Genomic DNA, 23,925 nt, shown 5'->3' with positions numbered 1-23,925 from the left:
CTCCCCCTCCCATCCTTCCTCTTTCACTCTCACCCACCGTCCCCTCACTTCCTTTACCTAATATTAACATTTAGTGGCAGTGGTTGGAATGATTTCAAAGGCTAACGATAGTGGTTGTGTTGTCGGACTCGGATGACCGTATGGTCGGTGGTTATTCAGTCAATTATAACGACAACAAGTAATGATGCCCAACGTGGATATAAAAACTAGAATAAAAAGTTCTTAAAGTTTCGAGTTTTTGTAGATTTCTAAAGATCTTGAGTTTTTTCAAAAAGAAATTATATTTTTAATTTTTTACTTTAAATGACAAATTGTTAAAATTATTAGAATTTGATAATTTCATTTAATATAATTTTTAATATTATTACAATCAGAATACTCAAAATAATAATTCTTATAACGTTAAACAATTAAATTAATAAAAAATAATTTAATCATTTAAAAATGACATTATTAAATGAAAAACCATCATTAATTATTTTTCTGAAAAATAATCTCGTGTTAAATTAGTTGAAAAAATAATTTCCGTATTGTCTACACATGATATATCGTCTTCTGTAAAAAGCGATATTAAATATCACATTTTACGAAAAACGAGTTTCACATAATTATTATTACTTTTATCTAAAAAATTAATGGGTCGTGCGTCTTATAAAATGCGACGTCTATTAAATGCGATTTATAAAACGCTAGATAATCTTAAGTAGAATGTTTAAGATTATTTTTCTAACTAATTGTTTTTAAAAAAACATATGAGGATTTTTCATTTAATAATACCTGAGAAAATAATATAATTTAGGCAATTATTTGTACAAAATGATTCTCAAGTTGTTTTCCACCTATTTATCTGTCCACCAAAACCTAAAGAGATTTGTCTCCAATTCTACTGGATCCCACACTCTTTCTCCAGTTCTCACACAGCGCACTAATCTGCTCTCATCCCTCACCGCCGCTCCTCCTCCTCATCGGAGTTAGCTTGCATCCTACATCTTTCCTATTCTTAGAGGTAAATTTCTTGTTTTTTTAACTATGTTTTTATGTGGTAAGCCTTGTTTTTGTTTCTTAGGTTTGGGGTAAATCATTTTGCGAGTTTCTTGATTATAATGATTTTTTTTTGTTATTTAATGGGTTTTCGTTGTTTTGTTCTCGTATTGTTGTTTTTGCGGGCCGTATTTCGTGCTACCATTTTTGTATAGGTTAGCAATTTTACTCCTGTTAATCTTGTCATACCTTGGAATATTTAAAAGTGTTTATTTTGAACATGTTGGCTGTGTTAGTATATGTCTAGGTTTGGCTTGTTTAACTTTAGCATTTCGTTTTATGTTGCCAAGTCTACCCTGAAGCAAATGCAGTGTGTAAATGTTTTGATCTTTGCAAGTAAAGTTTAAAAGAAACGTGCTTTGCGATTGAGTATATTGGGCACTTGTGTTGATGATTAGGAATATGATGATGGTACTACCAATTAATAGCTTAAGAAACTTGCTGGCCATTTACAGGCATTTTCATAGCTAACTGTTGTTGCTCTTTGTTTGTTTTTTGGGGTTTTTTTGGTTTTTTTGTGTGTGTGTGTGGGGGGGGGGGACTATCGTCTACTTCTAAGTGTCAATCTTATGGTGTGTTACAATAGGATTTTGTTGGGAGGATGAGTTCAAGAAAAGGGAATGGAAACCCATCTTCCAAGGGGAAAGACGTATCTGGGTTCTCTGGCTCCAAGTTCGAGCAGCTAAGCCAGGGTGTAGAGGACATGAACCTGGGTTTACCTCAAGACGATGGTGATTGGGAGGTTATTAAAAGGAAGTCCAAGATCAAAGCTGGGACCAGTGCTGCAAGACCCCGGGGTACTCAGAATTCCAATAGTAACTTGCGTGGAGGCATGTGGACCAATGCCGGATCAGGAAGAGCCTCTGGCAATGCTTGGGCTACACATAAAACTGATTCTTGGACAGCAACTGGCAGAGGAAATGCAAGGCCCCAAACATTCAACAAGACTTCTGAGAACAACAATGTGCCACCGAATGGTCCGAATCCTGTTATTCGCCCGTCTCCTCAGTATGGCTGGAACCGGCAATCTAGAGCTGGGTCCAGTCCATCTGAGGGGTCACAAGATGGTAGTGGGAAAAACAATGTCAGCGCTGAAGTTGAAGAGGACAATGATATTGATGATGACTCAGATGATAATGCTATCGATGATTCTGATGATGAACTTCTGACTGATGACTTTGATTCAGATTCAAGTCAAAAGAGCCACGACACAAGGAAGAATAATAGATGGTTTAAGAAATTTTTCTCAAGTTTGGATGCCTTGACCATTGAGGAAATCAGTGACCCAGCAAGGCAGTGGCACTGCCCAGCTTGCCAAGGTGGTCCTGGTGCCATTGACTGGTATCGAGGTCTCCAGCCTCTATTGACACATGCGAAAACGAAAGGAGCAAAAAGGGTGAAACTGCATCGTGAACTCGCTGAACTCTTGGATGAGGAGTTGAGTAGAAAGGGCACTTCGGTTGTTCCTGCAGGTGAAGCTTTTGGGAAGTGGAAGGGTTTAAAAGATGAAGAAAAAGATCATGAGATAGTCTGGCCACCTATGGTTATCATAATGAACACAAGGCTGGAACAAGATGAGAACGACAAGGTACTGCAATATCTTATGCAATTTTATTTTCAGATGTACTAAAATAATGAAGCTAATTATTTCCATTTGAAGTGGAAATACTGTATTTTCATAACCTACTATGACATTTTATTTCTATTGTACTTCAGTGGATTGGTATGGGAAACCAAGAGCTTCTTGATTATTTCAGCTCATATGCTGCTGTGAGGGCTCGCCACTCGTATGGTCCACAGGGGCATCGTGGAATGAGTGTTCTGATTTTTGAGAGCACGGCAAGGGGTTATTTAGAAGCTGAACGTTTACATAAGCATTTTGATGAGCAAGGAACACATAGGGAGGCTTGGGACAGACGTAGGGTCTTATTTTACCCAGGTGGGAAGCGCCAACTTTATGGTTACATAGCTACAAAGGAAGACCTTGACAGCTTCAACCAACACTCTCAAGGTTCTCTCTCTAAGAAAACGATTTGTATACATGCAGGGATATAATGCAAGATGATTTTAAATGCACGAGCTTTTTCTTTATCTTCCCCCCCCTATCACAAATAAGTAGTTCTGCAGAAACTTGTGCAGTTGGTTGATGTGCTGTATAACTGATCTGTTGATTAGGCAAATCTAGGCTGAAATTTGAGATGAGATCCTATCAAGAGATGGTTGTTAACCAAATCAGGCAAATGAGTGAGGACAACCAGCAGCTTACTTTTTACAAGAACAAAGTTGCAAAAGAGCAAAGGCTAAAGAATGCACTTGAAGAGTCTTTTGGTATTGTGACTGAGAAGCTTCGTAAGACCATGGAGGAGAATAGAATTGTAAGACAAAGAACCAAGATGCAGCATGAACAGAACAAAGAAGAGGTAATTACTTCAATTCTTGATAGTTTTATGTCTGGGTTGAGATGCAAGTCAGCAGCATTCTTCATATACCTGTTGCCAGAAATTTGGTTGTGGTGTATTTGTTACTAATTATATACTATAGTACATATTTGTAGCCTAGTGGTTTGTGATATCTTGCAAGGATTGATTAATAGCTCATGCTTGCAGTTTTTGATGGCATGTTTTGGTTCCATCGGTTCAAATGTAGTGCATTATTTATGTATGTTTTGTTCCAATTTTAGATACGTTGTCGTGTTATGTTTGTTTTGTTGCAGGCCAAAGAAAGTGATTAAACAGTTATATATTTTTTAGCTGGCTAGATATTTCACGGGATGCTGCTCTAGTTTATCATGAATTGCTTAACATTCATGACCTTTACCCCCAAAAACTATTGTTATGCCACAGATGTACTCACATACCGCTATATGTCCTCAAAAACAACTTGTTCATTCAAATGAGCTTTTTGTTGTTCACTAATTATTACCAGTAACCGATGGTTGTGGTGATCGTACAAGTTTGTATCTGGAACGAAAGTTCCAATTGGCATTGCATTTTTATTGTATTGAAGTTTCCAGGGTAAATCTAGCTATTTGCTGCCAGGCTTGCAGTTAAGGTATGTAGTCAGACTCGAAGCTGCTTCGGCTTGATATAGATTCATGTGGTAAACCATCTGTTCCGTGTCGGTTGATGTTCAAGTAGATGAAGATCGAGCGATTTTCTTCCCACTGATTTTTCTACTTGATAGAACGGTCCTATTTTCTGCTTATTTAACTATTTCCTGTTTTGATCTTCCCAGATGGATTTCCAAGAGCAATTCTTCCAGGAGCAAATCAAAATCATCCATGAAGCCAGGGATGAGAGGGAAGAGAGATTTGAGAAGCTGCAGCAGCAGCAGCGTGAGAATGTCAAGCTATCTAACCGCAATCCTTCAAACACAGAGGAATACAAGCGCAGGTACATATTTCTGTTACTTATGTGTATTTCCCTGTGATTTGACCGAACACGTGTTGCTGTTCTACATAAAAACAGAGTTTCATCTCATAAGACAAGATGCTATTTTGATCTCCCCTCTTCGTGTTGTCGTTGAATATTTATATGATTTTCTTTTCTTTCGGGGGGGGGGATGATTTGCAGGGTGGATGAAATTGCGAAATTCATAAAGTTCCAGGATGACGAGATGCAGGCTTTTGTGGGTGAGAGGGACAAGCTGATTAAAACTCATGAAGAGAAGATGGCTGCTATGAGACAGAGGCATTGGCAGGAAGAAGTTGAGCTGGAAAAGGAGTTTGATTCTGAATTGAGCCAACTCATGGAGAAGTACACTCCGGATGGCTAAGAAGTCGGCACCGATAATGCTTGACGACGATGGGTATGTAAGAAAGTGGTAACAGACTTTGAAGTCTGTGTTTCCCAAGGAACTTTTGTGATGATTTCTTCTCCACTCGAGCTATACAACTCTATAAAAAAGTAAGTTTTAACAGACTGGGTTATAAGGATTAAAACCCTGATTGTTATGCCTGTGTTGTTTGCTTGGACATGATTCAAATCAAATAGTAGTTTCTAACGACAAAATTGTACAAGATAGCTTGCACCGTTGCACGCATATGCCGTGCTTGAAATCTGAATCTCAAAGAAAGACAAATAGCTTGCATGCGTGGGTATTCGGAATCTCAAAAGATAACAATTAAGGTTGTTTGGTTCATATGTGCAAGAATGGTATATTTATTTTTTTATTCAATTTTTTACTAAATAGATCTTAGAGGTGTACACCAGACTTTTCCATTAAACTTTTAGGGGTAAGTAGGTATTATCCAAATCATAGCGGACTAACTGTATTTTACACCAAACATCGAGGTTAAGTGTCTTTTACTCAAAAATATAATGAATTACTTTCACAAAAATATATGTGATATGTAAAAAGACCTCTAACGTCCTTACTTTTGAAATTAAGAAAATCGGCAACTTTTTTTTAGAGTAAAATGGGCCCTGTTAAATTTTGAAGTAGGCAATTAAAGACGATTAACAAAACTTGTATTTACTATAAGAAGACAAAAAAGCAGATAGAGAAAGGGGATTGCATGCAATCCAAGTGTTATTTTTTCTATTAATTTTACATAATTTTTATTAATATTATACATTTAACCTTTAACCTTTATATGTTATGATACTTTAATTTTGATTCTAAAAATTCAACATATAATTTGCACATTTTGTAAATATTAAAGGGATGAAATACTATTTTTTTAATAACTAAGACCAAATTAATAATATATGAATTTTCAATAATTGCTCACTTTTGAATTTGATGGAGACTAAATTACTCGTATGTTATTGAAAGGACCAATTTACATAATGTCAAAATTAAAAGGACCTAAAATGTTCTTTTACCTATATATACGCATGTGTGTGGGCGCAAACAAGGGTTCGATCCGACAAGATATGATCAGATTTTTTTTTATAAAAAAAACATGGAGTTCGGGTTTGGATAGAGGGAGAAAAAATTAGACCCGACCCGACTTTATGTAATAATATAATTTTCTTAAAAATTTATATTTTTTAATTAAATATTTATTGTATACCGGGTCGAATCAAATTTATACTCTAAAATATCGGATTGAATCAAAATCTAATAGATGGTATTTATTTTTCGGATCGGATTTAGGTGGAGTATACATATTTTTCGGGTTGGGTCGATTAAAAATCCGACCCGACCCGTTGTCATCCCTGCCGCAAACAGACGAGATAACGACACGTTAAGACTACAAATTTCTATACTTCGATTCGCTTTACAAACAACCATCCTGTTTCTACACACCTGAACGATTTCAATTTGACTAATCAGTTATAAAGCCATTGTGTTTTTAATATCACAGTGAACCCAACGATCTCGGTGCGGGTCATATCTTTTTGTTTTGTTTTTTGTACTTTGCGCGAAAGCTGTTCGAGGGAATGCTTCAGCGAGATGCAGAGCACAAATGGATTAGTACGCTCAATGACTGTACCAGATATGGTAGGCATTGCGAAGCCTTATCCCTTTTCATTCACAAGGTGCGGTGTTCATCCAGTTTTGGACTTGATCACCAAGTTTTTGCACCCATTCTTAAATCTTGTGCTGCCCTTCGGACCACCGGTTTGGGAAGGGCTCTCCATAGTTGTATACTGAAACTGGGCCATTCCTATTGCCAATCCGTGTCCAAAGCACTGCTTAACATGTATGCTAAATCTGGAGCTCTCCTTGATTGCCATAAGTTATTCCGACAAATGCCGACTTCGGATACTGTGGTTTGGAACATTGTCTTATCCGGGTTGTCGGGTTATCGGGAGTATGATGATCAAGTTTTTGATTTGTTTAATTCAATGCGTGTTTCCAGTGAAGTAAAGCCAAATCCTGTTACGTTTTCCATTGCTCTTCCTGTGTATGCTCGGTTAGGAGATATAAATGGAGGGAGGATTCTGCATTCCTGTATGATAAAGTCTGGATTGGATGCACATACGAATGTTGGGAATGCTTTAATATCGATGTACGCAAAATGCGGACTAGTAAGATCCGATGCTTATGCTGCATTTTGTAGCATTTGTGACAAAGATGTTGTCTCGTGGAATGCAATCATTGCAGGTTTTTCTGAGAATAATTTATTGGATGACGCTTTTGGATTGTTCAGGGAGATGCTGAAAGGGCCAATAGCACCTAATGTTTCAACGATTGTGAGTATTCTACCTGTTTGTGCTTCTTTCACCAAGAATGTTGCCTGCTACTTGGGGAAGGAAATTCAATGTTTTTTACTGAGGACTGAGATGGGAGGAGATGTTTCTGTCTGCAATGCCTTGGTCAGCTTCTATTTGAGAGTTGGGCACATAGACAAAGCGGAATCAGTGTTCCGAAAGATGGAATCAAGAGATTTGGTTTCCTGGAATGCTATTATTGCTGGTTATGTGGCAAATGGTTATTGGCTGAGAGCTTTGGATTTGCTTCAAGAATTACTCTCTGCAAATATGTTTGAACCAAATGCTGCTACTCTTGTTAGTATTCTTTCGGCCTGTGCACACTTAAAGGATCTCCAGGTTGGAAAAGTGATCCACGGGTATATTCTTCGGCATTCTTGCTTATATGCAAATACACCGGTGTCAAATGCCCTTGTTAGTTTCTATGCAAAATGCAATGACATAGGAGCCGCATATCAGACATTTTCGATGATTCCTTGGAGAGACTTGGTTTCATGGAATTCTATTCTTGATGCGTTTGCATGGTGTGAATATGATGCTCAGTTTCAGGGACATTTAAACTGCATGCTGGGGGAAGGATTTAGGCCAGACTTCATCACTGTCTTAGCCATCATACGGTTTTGTGTCCGCGTTTCTAGCGTAGTAAAGGTTAAAGAAATTCATAGCTACTGCCTCAAGGCTGGTATGTTACTAGGTGATTGTGAACTTGCTGTTATAAATGCAATAATCGATGCATATGCCAAATGTGGTAAAATGGAATATGCTTCCAGGAATTTTCAGAATTTATCGAGAAAGAATTTGGTTACATTCAATTCAATAATTTCAGGTTACATGAATTCAGGATCGTATGATGATGCATTTATGATATTTAATGGGATGTCAATAAGGGATCTCACCTCTTGGAATTTGATGATTCAAGCATGTGCTGCAATTGATTGTCATGGTCAAGCTGTCAACCTTTTCCATGATTTACAAGCTCAGGGTCTGAAGCCTGATGCAATGACCGTCATGAGTATTCTTCCTGTCTGTGCTCAAATGGCCTCTGTATACTTGTTGAGGCAGTGCCATGGTTATGCTATAAGAGCTTGTGATCAAGATGCTCGATTGGAGGGAGCTCTTATAGATGCATATGCAAAAGGTGGTAGCATATGGATTGCTCATAAGCTTTTCCATTTAGCTCCTGTTAAGGATCTGGTTATGTTCACTTCAATGATTGGTGGGTACGCAATGCATGGCATGGGAAGTGAAGCACTTAGCCTTTTCTCTTATATGTTTGAGTTGGGGTTGAAGCCTGACCATGTTATCATTACTGCAATTTTATCTTCTTGCAGTCATGCTGGCCTCATAGATGAAGGGTTGAAAATATTTAAGTCACTAGAGACTTCTCATGGGATGAAACCAAGCATTGAGCAATATTCTTGCATTGTGGATCTTCTAGCTCGAGGAGGACGAATCAATGATGCGTATTCTTTAGTTGCTGGTATGTCTGTTGAAGCAAATGCCAGTGTGTGGGGTGCATTGTTGGGTGCCTGTAGGACTCATCACGAGGTGGAATTGGGTCGTGTTGTGGCAGATCACCTTTTTCGGTTGAAGCTAGTAATGTTGGGAACTATGTTGTAATTTCAAACCTATATGCGGCCGATGCTAGATGGGATAGTGTCATGGAGGTGAGAAAATTGATGAGAACAAGAGATTTGAAAAAACCTGCAGGATGCAGCTGGATTGTGGTGGAGAAGAGAAATAACGCCTTCATAGCTGGAGACTGTTTTCATCCTAGGAGAGAAATCATCTATAGTACTTTAAGTACCTTGGATCAACAAATGAAGGAACGTTTTATATGATAAGATCAATGTGTTCATGTATAGCACTTGAGCCTCATAAAAGAAGGATAATGCCATTAAATTGCCTATATCCTTAAAATGTTATTGATCAAAACCTTGATAGACTGAACACTTCTGTTGGTATGGGCATTCTACTTTAGTGGATCAGATCCATTGGAGCCTCGAGTGAATCTAGCCTTAGTGGTTCGAATTGATATTCCTCAACTTCAACAGATGAATTGGATAGAGGCAGCCAAGAGCAGAAGGTTTCAGTTAACTATCGATATTGATATTTTAATTTCTGCTGGGATTCAGTTAACTGTAAATAAATCATTTGACTTTCTATATACAGTTGCTGAATTGTAATTTTCATTTTGAAGGTGATCTACCAATGACAAGGACCAAGACATGTTGGACTACTACTCATTTTTGTTTCTGAAGTTGAACGAGTCCATAAGGTACTACTAGCATGCTATGCCTTCTTAAGGAGATGGGTGTCTTTTTTGTTCATTGTGTGAAATTTTAAATTGAATGCTTCAAGTTATATATTACTTTAATGTTCTATCTCGGAGAATTTTGTGTACCCTTTCTGCATAAGTTCAATATATATAAAAATTAAAATTTCTAACAATGTGCAGTGAGCTGAAGTGGTCTCACTCGCTAGTTTGCAACTTCAGAAATATCAGGTTCATCATACACTTCCTATTTTCTTATCTTCAGAAATATCAGGTTCATCATACACTTCCTATTTTCTTATCTTCAGAAATATCAGGTTCATCATATTATTTATGTTTTTAAAATTAAGATGATGTTATCATGTCATAATAATTAAGGTAACGCTCTCTTAACTTATTAGAGTGCTGTCTCATTAAGATAATGTTATTTTACTGCGATAATTAGCGAGGTAATCTTCTAATTCACTGCCTCATTAATTATTTATGATAGGAAGATATCATTCACAAAGTTTACATTTATTAAAGTATCATATATTTTTTTAAACGAGACAACATACAATTTTCTAGAAGGTACTCATTTTTGGACGTTATAGGGTGTTTTAACTTTCCTCAAGTGTAATTGACTCTCGAACTTAAGTTTTTATCCGATTTTAAATGCAGACAGTCAAAAATTATTTTTTTAAAAAAGAGAACATTTAAATTTTTTGAAAGGGTGATTTATGGATATCTAGTCTAAAGAGGATTCTATTTCTTTTCAATATATATATAAATTTCAAGAATATATTTTTCACACAAGTACAGGTAGATTAGTCCCTAATATCTAATCTGAATAAGAGGTACCGATTATGAGTCTAGATATTTTCAGTAATTCTTTACATACAAGGGTTAAATTCCCACAAATGAATTGAATCCAATTTTTCTTAGGGAAGGAAATCAGTTTTGCAAGTAAAAGACGGTACTTTAAAAGTTCATCATGCAAATAATAAGAATATTGATCACATATTCTGAAGGCAGGCAGAAGAGAAGTATGGTGTGATCCAAAGCAAATTACCGCTTGCAAAAAATCTTGAAGAGATTATAGCTTTAATGAGTATGACCTTTCCATTCCATGACTCCAATTTCATTGTAATTTTGAAGAACATGTCGATCTTATGATCCTTCCATGAATGCATGCATGGCAGAAAAAAAATCATGCTTTATCGTTTGTTCTTGGAGATGTAAGAGGGAACAGAACAAGTAATTCAGGGTCCATTTTTGCTGCTCTTGAGCGTGGTGAAGGATGCAGATAGAAGTGTCTCTCTTTGATAGCCTTTTCTTCTTCCTGTTCAATTGATCCCTTTTCACTAATTCTTCCAGCTTTTCGTCTATCAGCAAGGTTAGCTTGGAGAAAATTGATGATGGAGTTCCCACTGGACTCGTCAGAAGACTCGAGCTTCCGGATCTTCGTGGCGATGTACAAGGTTTAAGGCTTAATGAGGGTTTAACTATCTCGAGTTTCGGCCTCATCGTGTTTTTCCGTCTTTCATGGAGTTTGGGAACCGGCCTTTTCAAGGCGGCCGGACCCTTTGCGGCTGCTGCTGCTTGTGCTGGATCACTCTCCGACCGACCTGTTAATCGCTGCACGACCTCTTGGAAATTGTTGCAGTCTGTTTGCACGAATGTGGTCAAGGGTTTACAAGTGGTTGTAGCCTGGCTTGCAGGTTTTTCCATTCTCACCTCTCTCTCTTGAAACAAGCTTTTATTTCCAATTCTATGGTCAGGACCTGCGGTCAAGACGACATAAGATTTTATGTCAGAGAAAACTTATAAAATTTGATGAGAGCAAAATAAATTATTAATATAAATATTTTTAAAAAAATATAGGAGAATTTAAATAGGATAAAGTACATAAATGGTTCTGAATATATGATACTACTTTGTTAAACCCTCTACCTAGTAAAAATTACAAAATAGTCATCCGATTATAAGATGTTGTTTGTTAAGTTTTTACCATTAAGAGTTATAAAATGGTCAACCGACTATTCATATGTTCCAAACTTGACTTTTTTCGTTAAAAATTTGACGATCATCTAAGCTAGAAGTTAACATGCCGACTGAGATATGATAGTCGTTTGAGATTATGTGATCCAGTTTTATTATACCACAGTTAGCAGTTTAACGTCCAGTTCAGACTGTTATCAATTTTTTTAAACGGAAAATGACGAGTTTGGAACATATGAATAGTCAGGTGATCATTTTGTAACTTTTAACGGTTGAAGGATTTAACAAAGCAACATCCTATAATCGGAGGGATGGCCGACCTTAGTCCATCCCTGCATGCAACGGTTTACCCTTTGCAAATTTGTTAAATCATTTATTGAGCATGCGATCGGAAACCAAACATTCTAGTCTTGTGAATCAAAAAGAAAAAACGTACCTGGAATGTGGCTCTGGTAGTCGAGGAGAAATGAAAAACAAGAGATGGAATTAAGCTACGTTCAAAACCACCCATATATATATATATACACATACATTAATAAAAGCAAAAACAGATTGTAATGCTTGAGAAAGAAAGAGAATTGGTTATATGTCAAGTTAAAACCAAATTGAAGTTAGAAGGTTTTTATTTTGACCCATTAAGCTTTTTGTTCCAGCGTTTATGTTAATTTTGATGCCACGTGAAAGGGATTTTTCCAAGTTTTAGATGATGCTGGATATTAATTATATGTTGTATCTATTATAAGAGACAGCGAAGAGAGGTCTTATCGGCGATGATCTAGACTTCGTATCAAGTGTGTTTAAGAAAATCCAAGTGGGTTCTAATATATTTAATTTCTCTCTCTCAATTGTTTACAAGGATTTTCCAGACTCGAATAAGGTCAGATGATCACCTTCATTTAGATTAGCATGTTTACACTTGTGCGAAACAAGGATGGAACGAGGGGTTTGAAAATTTAAAATTACTATATATTTTAATTTTTTTAATGTATTTTTATTAAAAATTTGTTTTCACCTCCTAAAAATTTATTAATTCAAACTCATCCCCTGAAATTTTAAAAGTTCAAATTCACCTCACTTAGTATAAAATCATACGTCCGTGAATGTCTCAATGTTGACCCTCATCCATCGAAGGTGCTGCTTAGTAAGGAGAGGGCTCTTCTTTGTCTATTTTATCTGGTCATGCGATTGGCTCACCAAGGCTTTGATGTGTGCCCTCCTTATACCGCTTCGAATGGAGGCGTTCAATGTTTTCGAAATTGCTTCATGTTCACTACACCAAAATTTCGATGGTCAACATTGAAGGATGAATTTTGTAGTGGTTCGTCTCTTTTGATTTGAGTAGATAATCATAATTTTCAGGTATAATATCGAGACCTTGGCTCTGCTAAACCCGTGGGCTTACTAAAAATGTGTTGTTGGGCTAATATAACAATGCTAAAATTTAATAATTGATTTACTCTGGATGATGTCATTTCTATAACCCATTGTTAAAAAAAAATTGATTTGCAACATTTTCTTTTAAAGTATAAAGATTCGAAGGTCATATTTTTTCAAGAAAGTGAAAAGAACACAAAATTGGATACCATGCTTATATACATTACTTAGTTTAATTGAATGTATAGGATTTTCATAATACTTTTTCTTAAGATAAGTTTAGAAATTTTTATTATTTTATTTGAAAAAAAATAGGTAAAAAGGTATAAGAGGTTCATGTACTTTAAAAATAGTATGACCATCGTATTATTTTTTTCTTAATATGACTTTCTAACTCATAAAACAAACCTAATGTGACCATTGATCAACGTTTTTCGTCGTTTGACTGTTATGGTGCTGCATGGCAATCCACAGTGCTAATGTGACAGTTTATCTGCTATGTTTGAGTTACTTATTTACGGGGGCAGATGCACTAAGCCTCCTAGGGGCCAAGTGCATCCCATTATTTAGGAAAAATGTGAAATTTAGTTTAATATGTTAAGGGAAAATAGAAAAAAATAAAATTTTTTGCATACCCATTATTTTTAGGAAAAGAATATTAAAATTTTGGATTCTATTCTTAAATTTCTAGATCCGCCACTGTCTATTTAGCCCATCTGTCATATTATCCGCCACATTATCAATCACTATGGATTGTCATATCAACACTTTGAACTGACACATCAGCATTGTGAATTGTCACGCCAGCACAATAATGGTCGAAAGATAAAAAAAAACATTGATCAAATGGCCACATTGGATTTATTTTCTGAGTTGGAGGGCCGTATTGAGAGCAAAAATATAATACGATGACCACATCAATTTTTTTTTTCAAAATTACATATACCTCAGATGCCTTTTTGCTCAAAGAATATATATATATATATATATATGGAAAATTGATAGTCTTTATTTGTCTTGATACATAACTTAAGTAATGGGATTTTCAATAAATTTTCACAATATTTTCGGTAAACCAAAGAAAACAAAATAGCAACTTTTTGCCTTATCATGGAAAGAAATCCAAAGACCCAAATTGATTCACGTATACAGTGTATATAAAACTCAGAATCTCCAAAGGCCAAATCGGAACACTCTAAGCAATTCCCTAGAGAAATATCATGGCCAAATCTACTCTCATCCTCGCCCTTCTTTTTATTGGTATGTTTTCTTTACCCATAACAAACAAAATTTCTTAGGTTTATCGAATTCCTCGGATGACTTTAGAAATTTTCTTTGTTCAAGTAGAAAAATATAACGTTTTTCAGGATTCAAATCTACAAAAGACGGAATAACACGAGCATCCTTGACCACTCGAGTCATAATGAATTTCATCCGACTATTTAGAAATTAATTCGAATGTTTTATTCATTGCAGTCATTTCAATGGTACCCGAGATCGAAGGAGGAAGCTGCATGGATGTGTTGGATCAAACCACGAATTGTGTGATCAACGATTGCAAGAAGCTGTGTTTCCAAAAGCACCGATCAATGGATGGGCGATGCCTCGTGAACGGAGGATCACCGGCGGAACCGCATCGTATGTGTGTGTGTTTTTATGATTGTCCTCTTTAATTACCTTTTCTCTTAATCATTCTATATTTCAGTAATTAACGATATATTATTAATTAATAAAATTAAATAAGTATCATTTTATTTGATAAGAGGGAGGAGATGAATTGTCGGAGATCAAATCTGGAATATGTTGATGTTACGTAGTTGATCGAATTTAAATTTATCAGTGTGTTATAATTAATAAATTTTAGTTTTTATTTTTTTAATATTATAGTTTAAGAAATTAATCAACACATCAATTCGTAAATTTAATTTGAAATCCTGAAACAATGTTTTATTCTAAATATATATTTAAGGGTGAATTACGCAGTTAGTACCTAAATTATCAGGTTTGATCCGTTTTAGTACCTAAACTTTCATTTTTTCCAAAACCATACCTGAAATCTAGTTTTTGTTTCATTTTAGTACCATGTTCAAAAGTTAATGTTAAGCTTTGAAAAAAATTAAAGTTTAGTTCTAAAATGGACTAAAATTGATAGTTTAGGTACTAAACGCGTTAAGTTTTTAACAATGGAGTACTAAAATGAAAGAAAAACTAAACGTTAGGCATAGTTTTGAAAAATTTAAAGTTTAGATACCAAAACGAACCAAAATTGATAGTTTAAATACCAAATGTGTAATTTACCCTATGTTTAAAGGTATTAGTAATTCACAAATCAATTTACTACTTTGTATTCCACTGCTTAAGAAAATTTTGGAAAATATATTTTTCATTTTTATTTCTAAATAATATATATAATAGGGATGGACGAAACCAAGATTTAGTTCAAGGGTTAAAGTACAATTAACAATAAAAAATGAGAGATAAAATCAAAATAAATCACCTATATAGGAGCAGAATTCACTTACACAATCTAAAACTCTTTTAGTTTTACGTAAATTTAGGACTGTTGGATAAGTAAAAATAGATGGTTGATATTGACCCTTTCCCCGTAAATATCTATACATTTCCTACTTTTAATTTCAGTTATCTATTTTCACTCGTCCAATGGTCCTAAAATTGTGTAAAACTAAGAAAAGTTTACATTGTAAGAGGATCTTACCCTATCTCTCTCTCTCTATATATATATATGTGTGTAAACGAAATTATATATTTAGCTGTGTTTTTTCATATTCCAACCAGGGACGGACGCGAGATTTTATGTTAGAGTGATGAACTTAAACTTGGAGTTGAAAACAATTTTTCAATAAAAAATATATAGAAAAAAATCTAAAATATATGACAATTTTAAATTTTCATGGGGACTAAATTATTGTCTTGATTTTCGATTCCGATATATATGCTGCAGTCAAGATGGATATATACCAACAAAATCAACTTAATATATCACCTCTTGTATTAAGCCTTAGAAGAGAAGAGACTATTTATTTAACCCAAGGAAAGCATAGGTTCACATGGTAAACATGTCATCACATTCAACTAAATGACTCTTATTAGGATAGCGTGTGTGTGAGTATTATTTCATTCTACATTCTAGTTTGGGGAGGGAGGTACTTGGTATGACGAGCCTGTGCAAATATTCCGGCTGTCTTTTTCTTCCGAAACTCGACGTTCACGACGGCAACCGTCTTCCCTATACGCAACGCCCTGCCCTCGATCTCTATCTCCTCCTGCATCGCATCGCTAACAACAACATTACCGAACTGATATAAATAGACGAGGAAGAACATCAATCAAATGATCTCAGTGGTTCAGAGATTATTATTATTCCTTAAAGGTCTTGAGTTCGAACACGACGTTTGTAGGGATGTATGAGCATTCATCCTCATATGATCAAAGAGTATTTCGAATAAATATTATCTTACGTCCATCCTATACTGATAAAAAGAATAGAGGAAGAAGAAAAATGAAATGGAGTGACGTACATCAGCAAAAGCAGTGTCCAAATAAGAGACGGTAATCTCCACCGAAACTCCAGTGGGAAGTCCATAAGTGTGTATAACCGCAGAACCAATCAAGTCCACCAGTGATGCGGTGGCTCCGCCGTGCAACACGTTCATAGGATTCTTTTGCCCACCATGGACACAAAAACAAAACAATCCCGTGTTAGTATTCCAATTGCTTAATTGATTTAGCATTTCAATTGAGAGAGAAAGCAACCAGAAATCGAACTGGGATTTTCATGGAGCAAAGGAGTCGGCCCTGCTCGATCAACTCGACTCGGAGTCCCAGACCTTGCATGATGAAGTCGTCGAACAACCGAGAAAGTATGCCATTGCCATTGCCGTCGAGGCCTTTCTCCAAGTGTTTCTTCACTGTTTCAAACTCCATTTACTTTTGGGTCTTCCTCTTCCTCGCAATTGCCGGCAACAGGCGGCAAAAGAAATTCACTATATAATGTTTCCTGCGCCGGTGGCTTTTTATTTGTCCTATACTTCAAAAAGGAAATTTCACAATCTTTCATAAACTTTATCGAATCTAAGGTCAAACAATACCAAACTTATATTTTCAATGCTAAGCTCTTAAATTGAAGGGTAAAGTACACAAATGGTCCTCTGACTATAAGATAATGCTTTGTTGAATCACCAGACTATTAAAAGTTACAAAATGGTCCACCAACTATAGAGAATTGCTTTGTTGAGTCTCTTGACTATTGAAAGTTACAAAATGGTCACCCATTTATTCATTATATTCCAAAATCGTCATTTTTCGTTGAAAAATTAACAACAGCCTAAGATGGACATTAACCTACTGACTGAGATATGATAAAATCTGGTTTCATAATCTCAAACGACTATCATATCTTAGCCAAGTGTTAACGTCCAACTCAAATAATCATTAATTTTTTTAACGAAAAATCACGAGTTTGGAACATAATAAATAGTCGAGTGACTGTTTTGTAACTTTTAATAGTCGAGGGACTCAGCAAAGCAACTCTCTATAATCGAGAGATCATTTTATAATTTTTAATAGTCGGAAGACTCAACAAAACAATATCCTATTATCGGGGGACCATTTGTGTACTTTACCGTGAATTGAATATAATGATGGATCTATGCTTATGTGAGGATGGACATGTGTCATCTTAAAATTCAATTTTTTCGATAATTACTTATTTTTATTGATGCTTTCCATCCTGAAAATTTATTTGTGCATATTCGTATAAATGTTTCATGTTATTAATATCAGTGGCGGATGCACTAAGCCCCCATAGAGGCCAAGTGCATCTCTATTATTTTGGAAAAATGAATAATTTTAGCTTAATGTGTTATGGAAAAAAGAAAAGAAAAATACAATTTTTGCATACCCATTATTTTTAAGAAAAAAAAATTAAAATTTTGGACCTTCATTCTTAAATTTTTGAATCCGCCACTGATTAATATATATTTCTGAATCTACCCGTGATTAAATGAGACTTACATACTTACACTACATATACGGGTTAATTTAATTTCGTCCCTTTAGATTTATTAAAATTTTAAATTTACATAATGACACATTTTGATTAGATTCCTCCAAATATTAAGATTACAAATTAATCCCTTTAAAAATTGTACCATTAACTAAGGTGCGAAGGTTTCGGATTCACCCCATTATACACTCATCACGACGACACTTTTGAGAGGATGTATATTGGAAACTTTATTTAAACAAAAACAATTTTTTATATATTAATTTTTATTTTTGTTCGGAATTTAAATATAGTATAGATTGCAAGAATCACACAACTTTAGAGGGTAAATGATTATCGTTATCGTTTAAGGTTTAAGCTTTCAGGTTCAAATACAATGAATGTTTGAGTAAAATTTTATTTGTCTCATTGAAATTTTAAAAGTAATAAATTGGTCACTGATTTTATCGATTTATAATAAAATGATCACTCACCCCTCAACCGTCGTTACAGGAATAAGTTCTTTGACCAACTATTCGAATCTTCTTCTTTTTCTTTGCTGACGTGCCTATTAAAGGAACTAAATTTCGTCTCTGGATTAAACAGATTATCATCACGGATTTTGACCGACCGTTTGTGTTTGCTTCTACGTGAACATGAAAGCCTCACATTATTATTATTGTCTTGATTTAACTTCATGATTTAATCCACGAAGAAGAAGAAGATGATGATAACGATTATAATGATCATATGATGTGGCGCACGATGAATAATGCTACGGAAGGCGATGTGCTTTCAACTAATATATAATTGTATCGGTATCAAAACTTATGTACTATCGAATCCAAAGTTTATATTTTATATAAAATGTATAATTACAAAATTAATATCCAACATTTTTATCCGGCAAATGTTATTTTGATCAAAAATTAAAATTTTGGAAACTAAAATGCTTCATAAAAGAATAGGGAAAAGTGACCATTTTATTTAAACGTGGGATGCTAATTTTATAATTATGTCGTTTAAAATTTACTTATATATATATATGTATGTATGTATTAGTCTGGGGTGAATATAAGATATGAAGATAATATCTATTCAAAGAATCACAGTCATTTGACATTAAACTATCATACTCGTTACTACGGTCTAAAATGATTGGATATGATTCTATTTTATGTAACTGGAGTTTGATTTTGGAAAAAGTCTCCTATTTAATCACGGGCTTCATCTTTTAATATGGTCAGATAAGTACTGGATTTAGTTCTTTTATTCTTAAGGTAATGGACTGGGGTTTTCTCTATTCTCCAAGCAATGCCTTCTTATTATGAGCTTGCCCCATTAGAGAAGTGAGCTAGTTCACAAGAACATGCTACAAGCGCTAGGGGTGTGCAAAATTACCCGACTCGGTTGACTCGACCCGTCGATCTAGATAAAAAAATTAGGTAATTTTTTTAAAAATACCCGGCCGGGTTAGTACCCGACCCGACACTTTCTGGGTTGAGCCCGGGTCACAAAAATTGATTTTTCCAGATACCCGGTTACCCGAGTACCCGGTTAAGTTTTTCCACCCTTTGCAGATTCACTCTGGTTTGGCCCTTTTCTACCTACAACCATGCCTTCAGCAGCCTTGCCTTTTCCATTCCATTTCTGGCTCAGATGAATTTCACCTGTGTTATTTTCTTTCCCAAAACCTATCACTTTGCTGCCAACTCCCACATTCTCTCTAGCTTTTGTAGCACCAGCAAGTGACTTTTGTTCATTGACTTTGTTTAGCAATGAAAGTTTGGAACGATGAGTCTGAGAACTAACCTGCAAAAAGTTACACCAATGGGTTCTTCAACATGATCCAGTGTTTGGAATATGGTTTATTTTTCATCTTAAAGTAACTTCTGGACATACATAAACCAGTTGAAAAAAATTCTATATCAGATAAAAATTAAATTATGTAAATTCTATGTGTCCCGCCCGTATTAAGTATCTAAGTTCAAAACTGTGTATTTTGCACAGAAAGCACAATACATACAAATGTACATGCACAAGCACACAAGTTTCTGAAGGTACCAAGTGCTTCTTATCTTTGATTTTATGGCTTCCTCCCAAGTTTGCTTTGTAACTATTTCAAATCTTACCTCTAAGTTTTTGTGTTTTTTTATTTAATAATTTGAAAAAAATCTGGGTATTCGGATAACCGAAAACCGGATACTCAGAACATCCGGTCAGGACACGGGCCGAAAAATCGTTGACTCAAATGTTCCGGGTATCCGAATTTACACACCCTAACAAGCGCATTGTTTGCTGAATGATAAGAGGGAGAGGAAGCACTTGTTTGTAGTAGAAGGTAAAAGAAAAAAAAGGGTAAATTATATAATGGAATAATCATATTATAACTTTTAATAATCGTAAGATTGTTTTGACAATGTCATATAATCAAAATATTATTTCGTAATTTTTAATAGTTAAAAATAATATTTTTTTAATTTAAAGACTATTGGTATAATTTATCCTAATTTTTAATTAATCGTTTTTTATTGGTGACAGTAAAATTGGAAAGTGAAATCAGTAAAACACGTTGAAAGGAAAGCAACCCAAATCCCCCACATGGCTCTGCCGTTTCTCTGCACTTTGACTTAGCCTTTTGTCCCCACTCTTCCCATTATTAAAGGATATCATTAGTACACTTAAATAAAAAGTTGTTATTTTTAGAGTTTTTAAATTTAAATATCAATGAATTGTAGTATAAACAATTGAATGATTATTGTTAAAATGATTGAACGTATTTGTAACATATATTATTTTATAATAATTTTAATTTAATCAAATAAAAAATAAATTTGGTTTGTTCAATTTTCCTAGTTTTTTTGAAAATAAATTTACCTAGTTTAATATACATGTTATAATTTTCTTTTTGTATTTATAAATGACTAATTATAATTTATTTTTATTAAATATTTAATAACTAGTTTTTTGATAAATCTGGATGAATATTCTTCAAATACTCACAATTATTTAACAATCAAAGTTCATATCCCTACATACTTAGTATAGAGGATATAAAGATTGGTCCTAACAATAATATAACTATGTAATGTCACGATCTTCATCTACCTCCATTTTTACCTTATGCTTAACATTTAGAATTATTGGGTTATTGAGTTGTACAGTTCACGAGTTGTGTAAATTTAATTTTATTAAAATTTGATTAATGTTTAATTTGAGTTGACTCGAATAGAATTCGACTCGGAATTCTAAAGAGTTGAATTGAATAAGGTCCAACTTGACTCGATAAGTTCGCAAACAGTTTGTTAATTTAGTTTATAATTTTTTAGTAGTTATTTGAAAAAATATTCAATTAAAGAAAAATATAATTTATAATTGTTAATTTGTTCATAAATGATAAGAAAGATGATAATTTATTAATTAATAACTATTAATTTATTAATTTTATAATAAACAATAATAAACATGAATCAACTTGCTTTAGTGGTTAAATGAATTATTATTGTTTCTAAATGTCACGGGTTCAATTACCAATGACTTCAATAAGGTGATTGAGTGTTCATTGTCAAATAGTTGAAAGTATTTTATAATAAATACTATTTTCATCTTAACTTAATAAAATAATAATAAAAAAGATACTAAATTATTAATTATTAATTAATAATTTACTAGATTTTATATATAATTTAAAAATATGGTAAAAATTTTGGCGAACTTAACGAGTAAAGAATTGAGTCAAGCAACAAAAATTTTCAACTAGCACAAGTCGAACAAAATTTTATCAAGTTTAACGAGCAACGTGTCAACTTGAATAATAAATCTTTTTAACAAGCACAAATCAAACATTGTTTAGCTCACAATCGAGTAGTTTGATAAGCACTCGTACTCCCCACGGCTAAGCTATGCACTTAGTATCTAAACTATTTTGATTCATTTTAGTAATTAAACTTTTAAAATTTTCAAAATTATACACAACGTTTAATTTTCATTTTATTTTAGTGTCTGCGGTTAAGAACTTAACGCGTTTAGTACTTAAACTATTAGTTTTTATCCGTTTAAGTACCTAAACTTTTAATCATTTCAGAACTTAATGTTAAATTTTGAACGAGATACTAAAATGAAACAAAAATTAAAGTTTTTGACGGCAGGTACTAAAATAAAACAATAACTACATTTTAAGTATGGTTTTGAAAAAACTGAAAGTTAAGGTACTAAAATGAACTAAAACTGAAAATTTAGGTACTAAACATATATTTTACCCAATATTTTATACATAACACCCTTAGAACATTAACCGAAAATTTCAGGCCTTTGGAGAAGATAATTGAAGTGTTAATGGCTGGAATGAGGGAAGTACAAAACAAGTGGGGGCTTTACTGAAATAAAAATACTAAGCCAAAACAAAAGATTTCTTTCAAAACAGTAAAAAAAAAGAAAAAGAAAAAGGAGCGGCTGTTTCATTCTTTGCCTTTATCTCTTTTATGCCTAAAAAGTCCCCAAATTGAATATAAAAGATCATGATTAAGTTATGAAATGAAATAGTGATTCAATTATTAGAATTTTAAAGGTTAATGTATATTTAAAACGACTATAAAATTTTAAAAAAAAGTTTGAAATATAGGAATAATCGAGTGACTATTTTGTAACTTTTAAAGTTGAGAGATTCAACAAAATAATATCATATAATTAAGGATCATTTTGTAGCATTTAATAGACATAAAACTCAACAAAATAACACCCCTTAATAGGGGACTATGTTGCACTTTACCCTTTATATAAATATAATTGTAAGATGGAAATATTAAATTTAAATATAGTTAATTTAATTATTATAAAAAGGCAGTAGTATAAATATATATCACAAGACAGTTAACTATATTTAAAATAAAAAATAATACAACTAATAAACAAAATAAACTTCAGAGTTCAAAATAATAATAATAATAACAAACATTAAAATCGAGCAAATGGAAAATTTTATATTGTTGTTTCGTCTTCATTGTTCCAATTGGGTTGTATTTCTAATCAGATGTAGGCATGGTCTGAAGCGATAGAGGAGCTTCTTCTTCTCGATGTGTGATTGTGGATGGTGAAACAACCTTGCCAGGCTCACCGGCCTTGAAATTGTCGCGCACCACCGAACCACCAACCACCTTCTTGCACTTCTGTATATTATGGTGTAGCTGTCTTCACCGTCAGGCACGAACTCCGCGCCGTAGCTCACATCCCACCCTACAACTCTCACCTCCCACGTCACCAAACATGCCTGCAAAACACAGTGTTTCCAGAGTATCCAAAGGCGGATGTGGTCAAAAATCTCATTGGATTCTCTTAGAAAAGTGAAAGCTAAGGCCATATTTCACCTCAGTAACTGGAACTCGACTGTGTGCTTCGCCGCTGGTTTAACAGTTTCCTCGACGACGGCGTCGGTGTCGGCGAATTCACCGTATTTGCTCATCCTCCGTATTTGACAGGCACTTGCTCGGCAGAAATGTATCTGTAAAATTAAATGTCATTTAGACTGAGGTTTACACTTTATAGAGAGAAAAAGGAGAAAAGTTTTGATTTTTAGAGACGACCTGAAAAGGATATCTGCGGATTTCGAAGGGCCTGCAAGGCAAACTTGCTTCTGGTTCTTTGTGTCAAAAATGGCTTATCATCTTATTGACTGCAAGGTACCACCATGGTACATTGATGAACACCTAGACAAGGAGCCATTATTAATATTGGAAAAAAGAAGAGAACATAAAGTGATGATGATATCAAAGGATCACCTGTCTGGCAACAAATTCTGGGTAGTTGTCCTGCAGCAATTGAAGGGCTTGTTTAGTTGCTTGTCTAAGCTCCCATTTGGTAATCCAGGTGAATTCTGAGGTCATTGATTTGAACAATGGTGCAAATTCCACCGGGGCTGAAATCCAGTTTTCTGATACTCTTTTCCAGGAACTGGATTCTCCATCTCAAGAATTTTTGCCTCTTGTCTTCATCGGAGAATGTTTTCTGGTAAAGCTCCTTGTTTTTGGACTCCCCGAACACATTGTAACACACAGGATGTCCTTCTTTGTCGAAACCGTGCATGAACACCACTT

At 34.4% G+C, this 23,925-nt stretch overlaps 3 protein-coding genes, 1 long non-coding RNA gene and 1 pseudogene across 5 annotated transcripts; 2 read left to right on the top strand and 3 right to left on the bottom strand.

Moving 5' to 3' along the window:
• The first annotated feature begins 867 nt into the window (after positions 1–867).
• LOC120137929 (protein SUPPRESSOR OF GENE SILENCING 3-like) lies at positions 868–16,254 on the top strand. Of its 2 annotated transcripts, XM_039153566.1 has the most exons (8): positions 868–1,006; positions 1,628–2,629; positions 2,758–3,052; positions 3,217–3,461; positions 4,276–4,433; positions 4,614–4,839; positions 13,220–13,225; positions 16,243–16,254. In XM_039153566.1, exons 2-6 carry the CDS (start codon positions 1,643–1,645, stop codon positions 4,813–4,815), a joined length of 1,887 nt encoding a protein of 628 aa, XP_039009497.1. In that variant the 5' UTR covers positions 868–1,006; positions 1,628–1,642; the 3' UTR covers positions 4,816–4,839; positions 13,220–13,225; positions 16,243–16,254. The 2 variants fall into 2 exon arrangements, with proteins under 2 accessions (XP_039009497.1, XP_039009496.1); XM_039153565.1 differs by lacking the exons at positions 13,220–13,225; positions 16,243–16,254 and having other exon boundaries at positions 4,614–5,140.
• Positions 6,339–9,460, top strand: LOC120137926 (putative pentatricopeptide repeat-containing protein At5g08490). Its single transcript, XM_039153563.1, is given in 2 exon segments — positions 6,339–8,787; positions 8,790–9,460. Coding segments are annotated over 2 exon segments (2,613 nt in total). The 5' UTR covers positions 6,339–6,428; the 3' UTR covers positions 9,044–9,460.
• Positions 10,660–11,187, bottom strand: LOC120137933 (annotated as a pseudogene).
• LOC120137935 (acyl-coenzyme A thioesterase 13-like) lies at positions 15,972–16,779 on the bottom strand. Its single transcript, XM_039153570.1, has 3 exons — positions 16,606–16,779; positions 16,371–16,511; positions 15,972–16,115 (listed from the first exon to the last, which is right to left on the bottom strand). Exons 1-3 carry the CDS (start codon positions 16,774–16,776, stop codon positions 15,972–15,974), a joined length of 456 nt encoding a protein of 151 aa, XP_039009501.1. The 5' UTR covers positions 16,777–16,779.
• A 6,025-nt stretch (positions 16,780–22,804) lies between these two features.
• LOC120137821 lies at positions 22,805–23,700 on the bottom strand. Its single transcript, XR_005517455.1, has 4 exons — positions 23,611–23,700; positions 23,416–23,538; positions 23,200–23,333; positions 22,805–23,102 (listed from the first exon to the last, which is right to left on the bottom strand). It is a non-coding gene; the product is annotated as an uncharacterized LOC120137821 (long non-coding RNA).
• Between the last annotated feature and the right edge of the window lie 225 nt (positions 23,701–23,925).

Source organism: Hibiscus syriacus, unplaced genomic scaffold (assembly GCF_006381635.1).
Source record: "Hibiscus syriacus cultivar Baekdansim isolate YM2019G1 unplaced genomic scaffold, ASM638163v2 tig00110676_pilon, whole genome shotgun sequence".
Taxonomy (NCBI): Eukaryota; Viridiplantae; Streptophyta; class Magnoliopsida; order Malvales; family Malvaceae; genus Hibiscus; species Hibiscus syriacus.
The sequence above is the reverse complement of the archived record's forward strand: the minus strand, read 5'-3'. Positions and strand labels throughout refer to the sequence as shown.

Bases quoted from the DNA above. Each gene is read 5' to 3' on its own strand.
- LOC120137929 (XM_039153566.1), top strand. From the start codon at position 1,643: ATGAGTTCAAGAAAAGGGAATGGAAACCCATCTTCCAAGGGGAAAGAC. The intron at 2,630-2,757 runs GTACTGCAATAT...ATTGTACTTCAG, and splicing joins AACAAGATGAGAACGACAAG to TGGATTGGTATGGGAAACCA. The intron at 3,053-3,216 runs GTTCTCTCTCTA...TCTGTTGATTAG, and splicing joins CTTCAACCAACACTCTCAAG to GCAAATCTAGGCTGAAATTT.
- LOC120137935 (XM_039153570.1), bottom strand. From the start codon at position 16,776: ATGGAGTTTGAAACAGTGAAGAAACACTTGGAGAAAGGCCTCGACGGC. The intron at 16,512-16,605 runs GTTGCTTTCTCT...GGTGGGCAAAAG, and splicing joins AAATCCCAGTTCGATTTCTG to AATCCTATGAACGTGTTGCA. The intron at 16,116-16,370 runs GTACGTCACTCC...GATGCGATGCAG, and splicing joins TGGACACTGCTTTTGCTGAT to GAGGAGATAGAGATCGAGGG.